Source organism: Thamnophis sirtalis, unplaced genomic scaffold, assembly GCF_051295495.1.
Source record: "Thamnophis sirtalis isolate CommonGarterSnake01/CBP01778 unplaced genomic scaffold, rThaSir2_p1.2 scaffold_8, whole genome shotgun sequence".
Taxonomy (NCBI): domain Eukaryota; kingdom Metazoa; phylum Chordata; class Lepidosauria; order Squamata; family Natricidae; genus Thamnophis; species Thamnophis sirtalis.
The window spans coordinates 63,301,086-63,320,284 of NW_028261388.1; the positions used below are offsets into that span (position 1 = coordinate 63,301,086).

The 19,199-nt window shown below is 41.6% G+C and overlaps 1 protein-coding gene across 1 annotated transcript in view; it reads left to right on the plus strand.

The window, feature by feature from the left end:
• The window catches only part of CFAP47 (cilia and flagella associated protein 47), a 583,307-nt gene that overhangs the window by 238,275 nt on the left and 325,833 nt on the right, over positions 1 to 19,199 (plus strand). Inside the window, exons 34-37 of the mRNA XM_087721802.1 lie at positions 1,709 to 1,806; positions 11,823 to 11,939; positions 17,453 to 17,587; positions 18,925 to 19,037. Of these exons, the coding sequence (XP_087577928.1) occupies positions 1,709 to 1,806; positions 11,823 to 11,939; positions 17,453 to 17,587; positions 18,925 to 19,037 (463 nt within the window). The remainder of the gene's footprint in view (positions 1 to 1,708; positions 1,807 to 11,822; positions 11,940 to 17,452; positions 17,588 to 18,924; positions 19,038 to 19,199) is intronic.

The window sequence follows — 19,199 nt, forward strand, 5'->3', positions numbered from 1 at the left end:
GCCACCCTACTGCTTTGCTATTTGCTCCCAGACCATTTTGTATTTATCTTTTAGTGACCTCAATTATACAACATTCTGTGATGCATTCTATGATGCAACCAAGAATGCAGTTTGTTGCCCTAACATAAGCCTGTACAGTATATAGAAAATGTAGCTTGTTCCTATGGCTCGATGAACAGTGAAACTATTGAACATATCTCTTTCTATTGTTTATTTTATAGAATCATTCAAGTCTGATTTCTCCAATACTTGTATCACTGCCAGATTGTGCATACCAATTTATATTTTCTCACTAGTCTCAAATGATAGTTTTATGACATGCAAGGTTGCTAAATTTGGGTAAGAGCTTGTAAAAAGTTAATTAGATGCAACAAAATCCTTGCACATTTGCAAAGTTGTGTTGTTGATTGCTATGTACTTGGTTATTTGTAATCATTTATTTTATTTAATTATTTATTTAATGTCTACACGGCATTTGCCCATTTCAGAAAAGTGATTGTGGGCAGTGAATGATCATAAACAATTAAAACAATTGCCATATATATATATGTGTGTGTGTGTGTGTGTGTGTGTGTATGTGTGTGTGTGTGTGTGTGTGTGTGTGTGTGTGTACACGTACACAATATATATATATATATTCAACAATCCTACAATGTTCCACACGTAATTGTCCTCTAGTTCGGGTGACTCTGAAGACACAGTTTAACACCCAGGTGGTTTTAATACCTCTCAGAGTGCTAACGACTCGCTACTGTAAAGAGTATAAATCCTTCCATTCACCATCAATTAGTTAGAATTGAAGCAGCTTTCAGATAAAAAGTGAAATGTCTTCAAGAAAAATCAAGAAAGTCCAGTTGTCTTTTTAAAAGTATCTTTGGGGTAGCCATGACCCCAATGACTGAAAACATCTTTAGATGTGGCAGCTGAGAAAGATTTTCAACATAAGATATCAATAAAACCAGGAAATAGAGCCTTTTGCACACTCAGGATCTCAGATCCATACACATAACCAAGTTTTCAAGGGTTTATGAAATGCCAATACAATTGGAGTCATCCTAATTCTTAAGGGAGAATGTTCCAGAGCAGCGGTCACCTTGTTTCTAATTTTAACCCTTTAGCTACATTCCTCATAGTCTATGGGGAAGATGGTCTGGAAGATTGTAAAATTTTAGTTTTAGGCTAGTTTATGCTGTTACGTGGCCAAAAGAACTAACTATAAGAAAACAAAGCAATGTGTTGCTCATAGTCCCCTATGAAGTTATTATCTTGGAAGTGACTTAATCCCCCAGGAGGCTGTACCTCTTCTGCTCCATTCTCAAGCAGCTAATAAAATTTTGGGCAGGTGTCCTACATTGGGATTTAGGACCAGTTCCTAAAAAGAAAGAGCGTACTCTGGTGCCAGAGTGTCTGTAATCTAAAGACAAATTAGAAAATGAAGCAGCAAGAAAGGAAATTTCTCTCTCTTTCTCTTAATGTACCTACTGTATATATAAGATTTTTTTCTGCCTCAGCTTGCGAAAGTATGATTCTTGTCTAGCAGATGTATGGAAGCCTCCTAATATAATTCAGTGAAGGAGTGATAATTTTTAATAGTTGTAAGAAGAGTCTGGTTTATCAGATACATTGCATTTCCCATAAAGAACAAACACAACGTTTTTATAAATTCACAAATTTTGTATTGTGAAATTCTAAAATCTCATTTAAATAGGGGACATACCTCCAAAAAGATGGATACTTAACTTCGATAGAGATCTTCATGATGGCCTTGTCCTTGCTGCACAAGTGGCAAGCTATTGTCCCTATTTGGTAAGAAAGATTTGATTTTTTTTTTTGCTAAAAATGTTGTTTTATGTTTGTTTATAATACATTTTAACATATTAATGGAAAAAGCTAATGTGGTACTTTTATGAAATTTTAACCAAAGGGGGGAAAACCAATTTAATTATTTTATGACTGTATAAGCTAGCTAATATGGTTATTATTTTGGATTGTACATTTTATGTCTCCATTTCTGAGTATGTTATTTTTTAAACTATACTCAACTCATTGTCAAACCTTCTCTTTTATCTAAGCCTCTCACTCAATTATTGAATCTTTTTATTTATCTTTAGGGATATTTATTTTATTCAACTTGATACTATTTCACTCTAAAACAGAGTGTCAAACTCAATTTCATTGAGGGCTTCATCAGGGTTGTGGTTGATCCAGGGGGGCGTGGCCTAGTCTGGCTAGGTTAGCGGAGGGATCCATACTCATGTAATTAGATCTCAGGGAGGCGTACTATAGGGTAAGCATGAATGGAAGATGGCCTACAATTGTCCTCTAGGCAGTTACCAGTTCCGGGTTATGCCCTTCAGACTGCAAGGAGCCCCAGTAGTATTCATGCAGCTAATTAACGAGATGCTGCATGAGCATCTGTATCAAGGGGTACTCATCTCTTTTGATGATATCCTTATATATACCATGGAGGAACATATACCATATTTTTTGGAGTATAAGACACACCGGAGTATAAGACACACCAAGGTTTTGAAGAGGCAATTTTTTAAAAAAAGTAGGTAGGTAGGTAGAGGGATAGACAGGGAGAGAAAGAGAGAAAAATACAGTAGGTAGGTAGGGAGAGAGAGTAGGTAGGTAGGTAGGTAGATAAAGGGATAGAGAGAGAGAGAGAAATAGAGAGCAATAGAGAAATAGAGAAATACAGTAGGTAGGGAGAGAGAGAGGAGGAAGATAGAGGGAGAGAGAGAAAGAGAGAAATACAATAGATAGGTAGGGAGAGTGAGAGAGTAGGTAGGTGTTCTGTCCCCCCCTTCACGGCTCGTTAACAAACGCAGGCAGGCAACTTAAAAGGAACTTTATCAGTTCACAGTTCAAACTGGCTTCGAGCCCAGAAATAACACAAATACCAGTCTCCGACAAGAATTCAAAACAAAAGCTCTTACAAACACTGCAGTTCTTCCACCGTCTTCATGAATCAGGTTTACATGAAACACCAAAGCACTTATCCAAGTGTAACAGGCATAAATCACGATTAATCATCAAGCAATGTTATACCAAACAAGGAACACACGAAGGAACGACGTTGACTCCAGCGACTGGGGCGTGGCAGCATCCATCCATCCTTTTATCTCCAAACCTGCCTCCCACAAGCCCCAGCTGCATAATGAATCTTGATCATGAAAAAACTCACAGCAGAACTGCTGAGTCACAACAGGTAGGTACATAGATAGAGGGATAGAGAGAGAGAAAGAGAAATAAAGTAGGTAGGTAGGGAGAGAGAGGGTAGGTAGGTACTGTAGATAGAGGGAGAGAGAGAAAGAGAGAAATACAGTAGATAGGCAGGGGAGAGAGAGAGAGTGGGTGGGTAGGTAGGTAGATAGAGGGATAGAGAGAAAGAGAAATACTGTAGGTAGGTAGAGAGAGAGTAGATAGATAGGTAAGTAGATGTTTCCAGGTGTATTTATCCATGTGCTGGAGAAAGAAATCACTGACAATCTGCAGCACCTAAAACTTGTTTCTGCTGGCACAGCACTTAATCAATCTAATTCTCATCAATTACTCTAACTAAAGAGCTTTCCGAAAGGAAAAAAAAAGTTTTTGCACTCTACAAACCTCTCAAAAACGTTTTTAAAGGCATGAATAGCCTTGGGGGGGGGGGGCTTGCAGAGTGCTCCCGGAGGGGGGAACGAGCAAACAATGGCCAGTTTTTCACAAAAACGGGCTGATTTTTATCAAAACAATTTCATGCATAGCCTTATGGAGGCTAATAGAGTGCTGCTAAGGGCTGGGGACGGGGGGAAACAGCCCATTTCTTTCTCATTTCTGCCCTCCCCAGCCCCCAGGAGCTCTCTGAAAGCCTCCATAAGGGTATGCATGGCCATTTTGGTGAAGGGGCGGGGCTTCAGGAGACAAAAAAATGCTGTATTTGATGTATAAGATGCACCCAGATTTTCAGCCTCTTTTTTGAGGAAAAAAGGTGCGTCTTATACTCAGAAAAATACAATAACTCTTGTATGTCAAGTGCTTAAAAAAGTGCTGGAAGCACATTTATACATCAAATTGTTTAAATGTAAGTTCCACAAGATGCAACTGGATTACCTTGGGTTCCGTATTTCACCTAAAGGGGTGAAGATGGACTCCGCAAAGGTATAGGTGGTGTTGGATTGGCAGGCTCCTAAAACCCGCAAGCAGTTGCAGAGTTGTTTAGAATTTGCCAATTTCTATTGCCAGTTCATTTCGTCCTTTGCCCAAGTGGCCCTTCCACTAACCGACCTCTTATGTACAAAAAATTTCATGAAAAACCCGGTTGTGTGGGCAACAGCGTGTCAGCAAGTGTTTGAGTGTCTGAAGTCCTTGTTTGCACAAGAGCCAGTACTGAAACATCCAGATCCCACTAAACCATTTGTGGTTCAGGCAGATGCCAGCGATGTGGTGGTGGCCACAGTCCTCCTACAAAAGAACAATGAAGAAGCCCTACAGCCTTCTATCTATACCTTGAGGAGGTTGACAGGGACCGAATGCAACTGGCTCATTTGGGAGAAGGAGGCATTCTCCTGGTGAGCTCTGCTGACGTGGCGGCATTTACTAGAAGGGGGAGTGATACCCTTCGAGGTCTGGATGGATCACAAGAATTTGGAGGCTCTCCAGACCCCGCGAAGATTGTCACCAAAAGAAGTTAAATGGGCCTTATATTTCTGGGGATTCAACTTCCAATTAAAATATATACTGGGTGGCAAGAACTTCTTAGCTAATGCTCAATATCACAATAAAAGGGAGGATCTAGTGCAGGCTATCATTCCGACATCACAGCCTAGGGTGTTAGCCACTCAACAGGCCCCACTGGCACCAAACCTGTATACCCAGGTGGAGGACCTCCCCAAAACAATCCAAGCAGCACTCCCAATGGACCAGTGGTTTCAGGAAAATCAAACTATTAACACAGCAAGAGGGCTTTCCCTGGAAGGGGTTGAAGTTATACATACCAAGTGTGGTGTGGGTGGCCGTGCTGTGGCGCTGTCATGATGTTCACTCAGCTGGACATTTTAGGTTCCTCAAGACTCTGCATTTAGCAACTTGCCAGTTCTGGTGGCTCCACATGAAGAGGGACATAGAGGAATATGTACGGAGTTGTGTTGTTTGCACTACCCTGAAGGCTCAGCCTTGCCAGCCTCCTGGTCTTTTACAGGAGGTGGCAGATCCTATTCCATGAGAACAGATAACCATGGACTTCATCGTGGATTTACTGGATAGCCAAGGGAACAAGGTCATTTGGATGATAATAGACTTGTTCTCCAAGCAGGCTCATTTGTAGCATGTACCGGCCTTCCATCTGCTAGGAAGCTGGCCAAACTGTTTATTGCCCATGTCTATAGACTCCATGGCATCCCCAAATGGATAATTTCTGATAGGGGAGTGCAATTCACTGCCTGGTTCTGGCGCAGATTTGTGGCAATTGTGGGGTCTTCACAGGGACTTAGTACAGCCTTCCACCCCACGACCAATTGTGCCACAGAGAGGGCAAATACGATGGTGGAGCGCTACTTAAGGTGTTACATACAGTACGGACAGATCGATTGGGCTGAACTCCTCCTCTTTGCAGAAGTTGCATATAACAATGCAATGCACAAAAATACGGGGTTTACTTCCTTCCATGTGGCTACAGGGGGGAGAGTTTGTCCCAATTCTGGAGTGTCCCCAAGTGTGTCCAGAAGTGATGACCTCGCAGGAGTGGATAGCCTGGATGCAAAAAGTTTGGAAAGTGGTGAGAGAGGCGTTACATCACTCTTTTGCCACATATAAAAAGAACGCCGACAAAAATCAAAAGGCGCAAGGACCTTTCCATGTGGGCTAGAGGGTATACCTCTCCTTAAATATGTCAGGTTGCCTTTACCATGTAAGAAACTCGGGCCCAAATTTACTCGGGCCTTTCCCAATCGTGCGGGTTGTTAACTTGGTCACAGTGCAGCTAAGGCTCCCCCCCTTACTGGGGAAAACACATCCAGTCTTCCACTGCAGCCTGCTCCAATCAATTCAGGCATCTGATATCAGAGAGGACTCGTTACGTCCGCCAGCCCCGGTTACTGTAGATGGGGAACAGCACTATGTAGTGCAAGATATACGAGATACCAGGTTGCACAAAGGGCAGTTACAATGCCTTATTTTATTGAAAGGTTACCCCCTGTTGGAGGCATCATGGGTTCATAGAAAAGACTTTAGGGTGCCCCACCTGGTAGCAAGATTCCACCACAGACTTCCTGCAAAACCGGATGGGAAGGGGTCCTTTGGCTCCTAACTGACTGTAATTTTTACTTCCCCAGATGCTGTCTCCATGGTAGAGGAGCCGCATGTCAGCTCTGGCAAGCCTAGAGGCCCAGAGCTGCCATTCGGGAGGGGTGGGTGGGAAACTGGGCCAGCTGCCAAGACTAGTTTTTACCAGATGGAGATCTCCCTCCTCCACAAGCGGTCCAGCTGAGAACTCTACCTAACTCTTCATGACTGACTGCCAGGAGGTTTCCACTGAGAATATTCCAGAACTGATAACTGACTGAGAACAATCCATGATTGATTGGCAGGTGGTTTTCACTGTGGGTCACAAGGTGATGGGTGTGTGCGCATGTGGGGGTGGGATTTAGCCTAATTACCCAGTGACTATAAAAGATGGTGGGGAGCACTGGATGTCATCTCTGACAATGTATTCATTACCTTAGTTCTTTGTTGGTCAGTTCATGCCAGAGGAAGATAAACTACATTTTCAAACCGTCTCTGTGTTTGGCTGTTTTCATTAACCTTTCGGAACCTGACAATAATACAGAACAAAAAACAAACTGGAGAGAAGGAGGACCACATCGCGATATTACAACGTGCGGTCTTGATATCTGAGACCGCCGTTGACACTTTTGCCGCTGGGGCGGGGGGTTGATTGAGACTTAAACTGTCCCATAGAGATGGTGTTCAGGAAGACAAAGCCTTGCTGGTCTCAGGGATATTGCAAAATCCCTGATAGACCCAAGGGAAGTGCTTCAAGCCCGCGGTAAACAGGTAGCCCCTAGGCTGATGAAATCAGGATGCTCCAGAACGAAGGAAGTGAAAAGAGAAAGTGAGTCCAACTGGTGAGGTATTTTTTCTATTTTGCTAAAGACTGCCAAAAGAAATGTTTCTTTAAAGCCAAATTAGATCCTTAAACAAAAGAACTGAGTGGCAAAAATAATCCTAATGGGATTGCTGTGGAAAGTTTTTTTTTCCTTTGTCATTGTAACTTTTTTGTGGATTGAAATGCTCGTAACGTTCTTCATCTCTCCTCTTAAAGTGAACGGACTGATTTTTTTTCTTATGCTTCTTGTTGCTTTATTTTTGACTTCTGGATTAAAACCTTCTTATTTATTTTAACAATTCTTCCTACTACTTGTTATTAAATCACACTAAAAGCAATCTAAAGAACTTTGTTTCCTACAGAAGGTGAAAATTAATTGCCAGTCAGAGTTTTTTTGAAACAACATATCTCTTTATTTGACTTCACTAACTTTGCAGCTGGAGGGTTTGCAACTTGTTTACAGAAATTGATTAAAAAAAACAAGGGCACGAACAGGTGCCTCTGAGAATTATTTTGGCAGGGAAAGAAAGGAAGGAAGGAAGGAAAGGAAGGAAGGAAGAAAGAGGGGAACAGAACCCTTCTTGAAGAGCATAAAAGAACTTGTGTTTAAGTCAATTTAAAATAAAAGTAAGAGAGGCCTGGAAGACTAGACTGGTAGTCATTATTAGTTTCTTTTTTCTTTTTCTTTCTCTCTTCTGTTTTGGAAACATGGGTCAATACTTAGATGAGGAAACCTTAAAATTCCAAAATATCTTGGCTGGAATTCAAAATCTATTGGAAGGATATGGGAGAATTGAGAAGAAGCTGGAAAGACTAGTCTTTCTCACAGCAAAAGATGATGGGGTTGGAGCCCCCAAAATTAAAGTGGAGAATGAAGATATAGAAGATAAAAATAAGACAATAGATGAATTTATTAATGGAGCAAATGTGGGTGAAAATGGAAAGGGAATGTGGAAAAGGGAATTCTATGAATTGGAGCTCTACCCCAGATTCCAGGACACAGAAGAGAAAAAAATACTAATGATGATAGACATAAGAAAAATTTTTTCAGAAGCAAGACAAATTAACTTTAGTAGCAACTGGTGAGCAAGGAGACTATCTGAGAGACCCTTCAAGCATCAAAGTGCGGAGAGAAGCCTATAAAAACCTTATAAAGGAGATAAAAAGAAGACGGACTCCACAATTGGCAAGAGAGTTAAGACTGTTTTGTTAGTGGAAAGATACAGGTTGACAATGAAAGTTGGTAATAAAAAATAGTTTTTTTTAGTTATTGGTGATTAATAAGTAGGACTTTTGTAACTCCTATATTGTTTTAGATTGTTATTAAATGTTTACTCACTAACAATTAACCATAAATAACAATAATGAAATGATAATGGATACAGCGTAATGATATATACATGTATTGACAATTTAGTAAAAGAAATTTGGATATAAATTGTAAATTGTGACTTGGGAAAAAGACCTATAAATTTTATTAACAAATTTTCATTTAGATCTTGTTATAAAGATGTAAGGTTTTTTGGGGGGTGGGAGCCCTGATGAGAAGAGATGGGGCATAAATAGTAAATGATTTTTAGCCAATTATAATAACAACAAGGAAATGTTAATGGACATTGTTTAACAATATATACCTGCTATGGTATTAGCTAAAGTAACTTGGATATAAATTTTAGTCAGTGAGTTGGAAAAAAAGTGGGGGGAAAGGCTTAGAAACTTTATTAATTGACTTTTACTTAAAAGATGCTATAAAGGTGTAATGTTATTGGAGGATTTTTTGAAATAGCTAATGAATGCCATTATGTGGTTGTATCTTTAAGTATGAATGATTTGAAGTAAAAGCATGTTCAAATAATTGTAGTCAAATGAGAATTGTGATACATTGATAGTAAGATATACAAAGATTTTGACTTAAAGTGTATAATCTAATATGAACTGTAAGTAATGACTGAGGAAGAAATGCATGAAAGTTATCTGTAACCAATTGACACACTTTCTCCAAGATGCAATGAAGGATGGTTCTTTTTTTGTGTGTTTTTGTTCAATTAAAATAAAAAAAATTCAAAAAGAAACACCAAACAAACTGGAAAAGGGAAGAGAAGAACACAATGGGAATCTGGCTGACAGCAGTTATACCATTTTGTAATTCTGTCTCAGTTTCAGCCATATTCCCAACTGTATCATTATAGCAAAGTTAAATTTTCTTTGTGTTGAGACTAGTTTAGATATTCTTTCAACATGATGGCTAAATAATTTTACAGTAGAAACATTCTTGTTTTACTATGATGGCTCTCAGTTTAGTTTAAGTAGTTTAAAGAGAGGCATTGATTTGAACCATTAAATATACTTGAAATCACAGGAATGATAGAAGTTTTGGTTAGGGAAGCAGGGAACGAAAAGGGCAAAAGAAAGGTAGGTGATAATATAATTTTGTCTTGAAGAAACTACACAAGAAAAAATCCAGAGTTGTCTTAGTGAAGCACATACCGTGTTTCCCTGAAACCTACCCCAAAAATAAGGCCTAGCCTGATTTTTTTCGGGGTGGACCTAATATACGCCCTACCCCAAAAATAAGCTCTAGGGGACCCTTTCAAACTACTACTGCAACGTGCTCTACATGAGGCAGCCCTTGAAGAGCATTCGGAGACTTCAGCTTGTCCAGAATGCAGCCGCGCGAGCGATCATGGGTGCACCTCGGTTCATCCACGTAACACCTATCCTCCGCGAGCTGCACTGGCTGCCTATTGGTCTTCGGATACGCTTCAAGGCGCTAGTCGTCACTTATAAAGCCCTTCATGGTATTGGACCTGGGTACTTGAGAGACCGCCTGCTGCCAATTACCTCCAATAGACCGATTAGATCCCACAGATTAGGCCTCCTCCGAATTCCATCCGCCGGCCAATGCCGGCTGGCGACTACCCGGAGGAGAGCCTTCTCTGTGGCTGCTCCGACCCTCTGGAACGAGCTCCCCGTGGAGATTCGAACCCTCACCACCCTCCAGGCCTTCCGCAAAGCCCTTAAAACCTGGCTGTTCCGACAGGCCTGGGGCTAAAGAGCTTTTGCCCCCACTCTCGAATGGTCTGGTTGTTGTGTGCTTTTAAATTGTGTATTGTTTTGTTTGTCTTTTTATCCCTTATCTGTATTTCCTTCTCTGACTTGGATTGTGAGCCGCCCTGAGTCCCCTCCGGGGAAAAGGGCGGCATATAAGTGCAATAAATTCAATTCAATTCAATTCAACTGTGTTGGCTGCAATTCTTGTTACCCCTCTCCCTCCTCCCCCCTCTCTCTCACACACATGATACCACTTCCCACAATCTTCCATAATTGTCCTTTTCTCAAGCAGCAGCAGCCAAGTAGAGGTGGGGGGAAGCTGATTCCAACAGGCCACATGGCTTTCTGCTTCGCCAGCCTTCACTGGCTCAACTGATCCGCAGGCCACGGTTAAGGGGCCCTGCAGCCATGAGGTGACCACGCTCCCCGCCTCCTATACATCAAACAAAATAAGACCTCCCCAGAAATAAGCCTGTGCTTATTTTCAAGCATAAAAGAAAAGAAAAAAGAAAATAAGACCTGGTATTTTTATATAGTTTCTGAATAAATCTACCAGTGAACAATTCTTGGAATTATCTTTTACTGAAATGTTGGAGAATTGTTGCTTACAAGTGTTAGTAAATATAGTCGTCGACTTACCACCAGTTGCTTAGCGACCATTGGAAGCCAAGATGGATCACCCAAAAGGTCCTTACAACTCGATGTTCTGCTGTCTGGGCCCCTTTCAGGGCCACATGATTACATTTTGGATGCTTGGGATCTGACTGCCACATAAAAAGCAAAATTGGCTGTGGTTGCATGATGATGTAAAAGTGGCATGAGTTAAGACCATAATTCTGTGCTCAATTACAATCATGTCATTGACTACCTGTATACCACTGACCAAACTTGGTATGAGCAATGGTAGAAGAAAGAGGGGAGCAGTTGATTCATAAAGGGCTAGGAGATAACAAAATGTAGATTACTGCAATACAGATACAGAAGTGCCCTAATTAGGTAAGACAATATCAAAATGACTTGCAGTTTTCAAGAGAGGGGGGGAAGGAAGAGAGATAGAAAGAAAAAGAAAAAAGGAGAGAAAAAGAAGGAAGGAAGAGAAAAAGATAGATAGATAGATAGATAGATAGATAGATAGATAGATAGATAGATAGATAGATGATAGATAGATAGATAGATAGATAGATAGATAGATAGATAGATAGATTGATTGATTTTACTGTATTGGTGTTTTATCTCTGGAAAAAGAATAGGAGAGAAACAGATATAATATTCAGGATTGGTCAAATAGGGTTGTTAATAAAAGCCTTAGATACTGGAACGGCAGTGTTCCAATATCTAAGGGGCTGCAACAAAGAAGAATGGGTCAATCTATTCTCCAACGTCCCTGAAGGCAGGATAAGAAGCAAGGGATGGAAACTAATCAAAGAGAACTAACCAGAACTTAAGACAAATTTTCTGACAGAACAATCAGTGAAAATCCTTGCCTCCAGAACTTATGGGTGCTCCAACACTGGAGGTTTTTAAGAGTTTGGACAATTTATCTGAAATGACATAGGGTTTACTGCTTGAGCAGGGTTTTGAATTAGAAGGTCTCCAAGGTCCCTTCCAACTTGTTATTCTGTACCTGTAACTATTCAATGCATTCACTTGGAAAAAAAATTCATTTTCATTTTGGTTGCAGATTTCAACTCACTTTGTGAATATGTACACTCATCCCACAAGTTCTGAACAGTATTTGCACAATGCCTTGATACTTGTGAATGCTTTTCATGCAATAAATCTTGACATAGATATAGTGGTAAGTGGTCCTATATTACAAACATTCTATGAATAATTATATTCTTTCAGTTATACCATTTTATGTTCCTATTTTTAAAGTATGGTAATGCACACACACACACATATATGTGTGTGTGTGTGTGTGTGTGTGTATTTTGTAATTTTATCCTGACTGTGGGGACTGTATGAGTGAGTGACTGCGTACGCATGAGGGGACTGGGAGAACAACCAGGTGCCTCCTACACTGAGTGCTTTGCAGAAGTGTTAGGGGGGCCTGGGCCTAATCCCAGCCTCAGGATGTCTGGTTCGAAGGGCCTGTCGGGAAATGCGGGGGTTATGAGGGTGGGTGGAGAGACCATGGACACGGGAGTGGGCTGGAACATTAGGGTCTTAACAGGGAGGGGCAGATATGGCGGGGACTTTAGGGCGAGCCATTACCGGGGAAGGAGGGTTCGCTACGTCACAGAGATCCCTCCTTCCGGCCCTATTAGTCCCACTCCAAGGCCAGATGGCATGAGTAATCAGGACCCTGGTCTCAGGCTGTTATCGCTAAATGCCAGGTCTGTGGTTCACAAGGCTCCCCTCATCCAGGACCTAATTTTAGACGAGAGGGCAGACCTGGCATGTATTACTGAAACATGGCTGGGCCTGGAGGGAGGAGTCCCCCTCACTGAGATGTGCCCAGAGGGTTTTCAGGTGCTTCATCAGCCGCGGCTCCAGACAAGGGGTGGGGGAGTGGCTATTGTTATCCGAAAGTCTCTAGTTCCTCGTAGGATCCCTGCTCCGGAGCTTGTTGGGTGTGAGTCCTTGCTGGTGAAGTTGGACCTTGAGGGTCAAGTGGGTCTGTTGCTAACGTACCTGCCTCCCAACAGCATTGCAACAGCCCTCTCCTCGCTCCTCGAGTCTGTAGCCGAGCTGGCAGTTGAGTTCCCCAGGCTTATGGTGCTGGGGGACTTTAATTTGCCTTCGCTCGGTGAGCACTCTGATGGAGCGCAGGAGTTCATGGCTTCCATGACAGCCATGGGCTTGACCCAAGTAATTCGGGGCCCGACTCACTCAGTGGGTCACACGCTCGACCTCGTATTCCTCTCGGAGCAGTGGAGTTGTGATCTTGGTTTGAGGGGTAGTGAGATCTTGCCCCTGTCATGGTCGGACCACTTCCTACTGAGGCTTGACTTTTGGAGGCCAATACCCCACTGTAGGGAGGAGGAACCGATTAGGTGGTTCCACCCCAGGCGCCTTATGGATCCTCAGGGCTTTCAGACGGCACTTGGCGTTGTTCCTGATACTCTTGTCCACAGTCCGGCGGAGACCTTGGTTGCTGCTTGGAACTCAGCAGCGTCGGAGGCTCTCAACCGGATTGCACCTTTACGGCCGATCCGAGGCAGAGGATTCAGGAAGGCTCCTTGGTTTACTGAGGACCTCCGGGAGATGAAACGCTAAAAGAGACGCCTAGAGCACCGCTGGAGGTCCAGTAAATCTGAGTCAGACCGAGCACTATTAAAATCCTGCATCAGAGCTTACCTCCTGGCAATCCGGACTGCTAAAAACACATACATTGCCGCTCTGATTGCATCCGCTGAGATGCGCCCAGCTGCCTTATTCAGGATAACCCGCTCCCTCCTGAATGGGAGGGATGTGGGCGATCCTTTAAAAGGTAGAGCTGAGGAATATGTCCAATTTCTCGTGGATAAAGTTGCTCGGCTTCGGACAGACCTGGACTCCAATTGCGCAGAGCCAGCCGAGGTACCAGGGGAGGGTCTTGAGCAACATCTCTGGATTGATTTTCAACTTGTTACTCCTGAGGAAGTGGACAAGGCCATGGGAGCTGTGAGTGCCTCCACGTGTGCGCTGGACCCGTGCCCCTCCTGGCTGGCTGCGAACAGCAGGGAGGGGACATGGGGCTGGATCCAGGCGATAGTTACCGCCTCCCTTCGGGAGGGGTTCTTTCCCCCCGCATTAAAGGCGGCAGTGGTGAGACCCCTCCTGAAGAAGCCATCTTTGGATCCAGCCATTCTAAATAACTATCGTCCAGTCTCCAACCTCCCCTTTGTCGGGAAGGTTGTTGAGAAAGTGGTGGCCTCTCAGCTCCGGCGGTCCTTGGATAAAACTGATTATCTAGACTCCTTTCAGTCTGGATTCAGGCCTGGCTACAGCACGGAAACTGCTTTGGTTGCGCTGACCAATGATCTCTGGAGAACCAGGGACGGGGGCCATGCCTCCGTCCTAGTGCTCCCTGACCTCTCAGCAGCCTTCAATACCATCGACCATGGTATCCTTCTGTGACGGTTGTGTGAGGTGGGGGTGGGAGGCACCGTTCTTCGGTGGTTCTCCTCCTACCTCTCAGACAGGTCGCAGTCGGTGTTGGTTGGAGGGCAGAGATTGACCCCTAGGCCCCTTAAGTGTGGGGTGCCGCAGGGGTCGGTCCTGTCCCCCCTCCTGTTTAACATCTACATAAAGCTGCTGGGTGAGATCATTCGACGGCACGGGATAAAATATCACCAGTATGCGGACGATACACAGTTGTATCTGTCCGCCCCGTGCCAGCTCAGTGAAGTGGTTGACGCGATGTGTCAGTGCCTGGGGGCTGTTAGGGTCTGGATGGGGGTAAATAAGCTTGCACTCAATCCGGACACGACCGAGTAGCTTGTGTGTTTTCCTCCCAACAATTGGCTAGATATTCCATCTCTCAGGCTGGGGGGTGAAATTGTACGCCCCTCAGACAGGGTTCGCAATTTGGGAGTCCTCCTGGACCCACAGCTGACTTTAGAATACCATTTGTCGGCTGTGACCAGGGGGACATTTGCCCAGGTTCGCCTGGTGCACCAATTGCATCCCTACCTGAACCGGGAGGCATTCGTAACAGTCACTCATGCTCTTGTGACCTCAAGGCTGGACTACTGCAATGCACTCTACATGGGGCAGCCCCTGAAGAGCATTCGGAGACTTCAACTTGTCCAGAATGCAGCCGCGTGAGTGATTGTGGGTGCACCCCGGTATACCCACGTTACACCTATCCTCCGCGAGCTGCACTGGCTGCCCATTGGTCTCCGGATACGCTTCAAGGTGCTAGTCGTCACTTATAAAGCCCTTCATGGTATTGGACCTGGGTACTTGAGAGACCGCCTGCTGCCAATTACGTCCACCAGACCTATTAGATCCCACAGAGTAGGCCTCCTCCAAATCCCATCTACCGGCCAATGCCGATTGGCTACCACCTGGAGGAGGGCCTTCTCTGTGGCTGCTCTGGCCCTCTGGAACAAGCTCCCCGTGGAGATTCAGATCCTCACCACCCTTCAGGCCTTCCGCAAAGCCCTTAAAACCTTGCTGTTCCGACAGGCCTGGGGTTGACGAGTTCCCGTCCCCGCTCGAACTGTGTGGTTGTTGATTGTTTTTAAATTATTTTGTAGTTGTTTGTTTATTTTTTTCCCCTTGTTTGTATTCCCTACCTGATTTGTGAGCCTCCCTGAGTCCCTCCGGGAATAGGGCGGCATATAAATGCAATAAATCCAATCCAATCCAATCCACATAGCTAGTTAAATTAATAATTTAATTATATTATTTAATTTAATTATTTAATTATTGTTACAATTGGTATAAAACTATCCAGCTAGCTTATTTTAACTGTAAGTTTAAAAAAGAGATTAAGAACTAACCTAACCCTAATTTTATGGTGATTTGTAATATTTCAAAAATATAGAGGTTTTGAATTAATTATGCATGAATTTATTTGACTTATATCTTGCCTTTATTTGTCATATCAAGTCAGTGTACAAGAATCATCATATTCTTAGCACAAAATAGGTCTGTGAGGTCAATTAGACAAAGAGGAAGAAATAGATCCAACATCTCTCAGTCACTAAGGAAGAACTAGAATTTACAGATTTCTGGTTTCTAGGGCTGCATCTTAACCATAAAATCAGATTTTAATGTATGTGGATAGGAAATTTCCTTTTCAGAAAAGTAACCACTAATGCCAGCAATATTATAAATCCAACTAAAAAATGGCAATGGTTAGAGGAGGTTAGGAAGAATCACAATTTCACTGTGCTATCCAAAAAATTCAAATTATCATATTTTGGATATATTAAACGAAGACTTAAAGCTATCTGGAGAAGTTTATAATTCTGGGAAAGGTGCAAGGAAAAAGAAAATGAAGATGGCAGCAACAAGATGGATGGTCTCAATTACAACAAGTGTACCGAAGAAAAATCTAAAGAACTAGGTTGGAGGCAGGATGTCCTGAAGAAAGTTATCTTACGTGATCACTTGGAGTCAATGCCTATTAGATATTGGATAATCATACTTAAAATGCAAACTTTTAAAAAATGAGTATGTGATACAATAGGAAAGAACTGTAATAATAATAAAGGAGTGAATCTATCCTGATTATGATTGTGCCCTCATCTTGATTACATACCATCAATTATTGTTGATTCTTAGCAACCACATACACTAGATAGATTTTTCTTCATAATGATTTGTCTATGACATGGTCTTTCAGATCTTTCAATGATGCATTCATTGCCAATGTAACTCAGTATATCCACCTTGCTGCTGGTCTTCCCTTTCCTTCCACCTTTCCCAGCATTAGAGCCATTGCCAGACAGCTAGGTCTACATAATGTGTCCGAAGTAGAATAATTTGACCTTGGCATTTGTGCCTCAAATGAGAACTCACAGTTGATTTATTCAATGATCCATAAATTTGTTTTCTCCAAAGGTATGCCCAGGTTTCTTTTCCAAAACCAAAGTTTGAAAGCATCAATACTCTTTCTACTTTAACTGAATTCCAGTAAGCTGCTTTAAAAGTGTATTTTAAGATTTCATTGGTATACTTAAATGTAAACAACCAGTCACTATAAATATTTGTATGAAAAGAATTGTGAAAATGTAATCTTTTCTGTATTTCTTACTGAATTAGTACTTAAATATTTTCCCCTTGTTTCTCAGATATATGCTTTTATGTATTTCATTATGTTGATTTTGAAATAAAATTGGTTCTAGTTCCTATCCCAAGGGTGCTTTTTTCAAGAGGTAACTGGAAGGATTTTGAAATTGAACAGACCTCTCTCAACAGAGGCGGAGAGATATGACATCATCTATCTCCAATCTACAACAGTCATTTCAACAGTTCCAAGAAGGCGCCACATCCATTTGCACCACTCAGGTGACCCTGATGACACAGATAAACCTCCAGGTGACCTTAATGACCTGCTAAATGAATGCAAATTACCAACTGTTTGCAAGCTGTCATTGCCCACTATCCAGTCAGAGCTGAAGAAGCTTCATGGATGAGAAATGAAATGTCTTCAAAATAAAACCAGAAAGTCCAGTTGCCTCTTGGATTAAAAGCACATTTGGGACAACCATGACTTGAGTGACTGAGAATCTCCATAGACTTCTATGTTTTATTTTCTGTTTTGTAATGGCTTTAAATATGAAAAATCATTAGTTGCAGTCGCTTAATATTTTTTCAAAGATTTCATCTATAGTATCAATTTACACTGATTTATTTTTAATGTAAAATTAGGCTGCTGACATTTGTGATCCTAATCCAGTCATGATGCTTATGCTTTGTGTCTATTTATATGAGCGACTTCCTCAGTATTTACCTAAGAAAACACTAGAGTTCGCTGGCCAACTTCATGCTACAATTCTTAGAAAGGTATTTGTATATTAAGATTTTAAGTAATTTTTGATAGAATTGAAAATGATCTTGGGAATTTATTTTACTAATATTGGAAGAAACGAACCTTTATAATTAAGTGGTATTAGTAGATACTGGAAGATAAGCTGTAACATGAAGAAAAAGGAACTTGCACATTGATTTATAGCTAGAGGTCTGGTGTCCAAATTTTAACCTTAATAGACAGTCATGCCATATCGAATATTAGGTTATTACCGTATTTTTCAGAGTATACGATGCACCAATGTATAAGACGCACCAAGGTTTTGAAGAGGCAAATTAAAAAAAAAAGTTTTTGCACTCTGCAAACCTCCCCAAAACAGCCCATTTTTTCGCAAAGTCGGCCCCTCCCCCCCCAAAAGGCATGAATAGCGTTTAGGGGGCTTGCAGAGTGATCCTGGGGGGTGGGGACCCCCAAAACAAGCAAAAAATAGCCCATTTTTTGCTAAAACGGCTCCTTTTTGTCAAAAAAAAAAATGCATGCATAGCCTTTAGGAGGCTTATAGAGTACTCCTGGGAGTTGGGGGGGGGAATTGAGCAAAAAAATGGCCCGTTTTTCATTCATTTCTGCCTTGCCAGCCCCCAGGAGCTCTCTGAAAGCTTTCTACAGACTCTGCATGGCCATTTTGGTGAAGGGGGCAGGGTTTTGTGAGGCAAAAATGCTGTATTCAGTGTATAAGATGCACCCAGATTTTCAGCCTCTTTTTTGAGGGAAAAAGGTCTTATACTTCGAAAGATCTGAAAAATGTTTTCACATCGTTATCCAGATGTTTTGCACTTCAGTTTCCATAATACTTATGATTACTGGGTGTTAAATTCCTCTAACACTCATGATAAAGGTTGTGTCATCTATTACTATACTATAACACTTTTACTATTTATAGTGTTTTCGAAAATGAGGCAATTTATTTGATGTTTTTAATTTCTTTTAGGAATTAATCAATTTTTATTTAGCATAATTTTAATAATGATCTGTGATTTTGGATGTCCCTGTTTTGTTACTAGAGCTATCATTTAATAAAAGATGAAATTTAAAGCCTCAATACAACTCACCATCTTTTAGCTTCTCTTTCATCTATAATACCGTATATGAATAATAACTCTTTTTTATGATGTATCTCTACAAAAAAGAATATAATGTATAGCTTGCCCCCTTCCCCTTACATCTTGCAGATGTTGCATTTACTGAAATGAAAAAAATATGTAATATTGTTTCTCATACTTTTAATGCACAGTTTTATGTAAATCTTTGGGGGTTGCTCTGAAAAGAAAAGTAAAAAGATTCAGTAAATGAAAATATTGTATTTTTGCAACAGATACAGTTGAAAAACCCTAGCATAAAAACTTTGGTATACAATGCTACAATTTTAGGAAAAGAATCCTCTACTTTTTCATTACCTAAAGGAAATACTGTCACAATTCCCCCAAAGTAAGTAAAGTTGCATTTGGTTTATGATTGCTATTAAACTTTTGATTTATTTTGAATTATGTTTATTGGTTGAAATCTTGTGTGGTTTTATGTGATTTGGAATGCATTTACAGCAGAATTCTTGAAATAAATTTTAGATCAATACCATCTTTTTTTGGAATT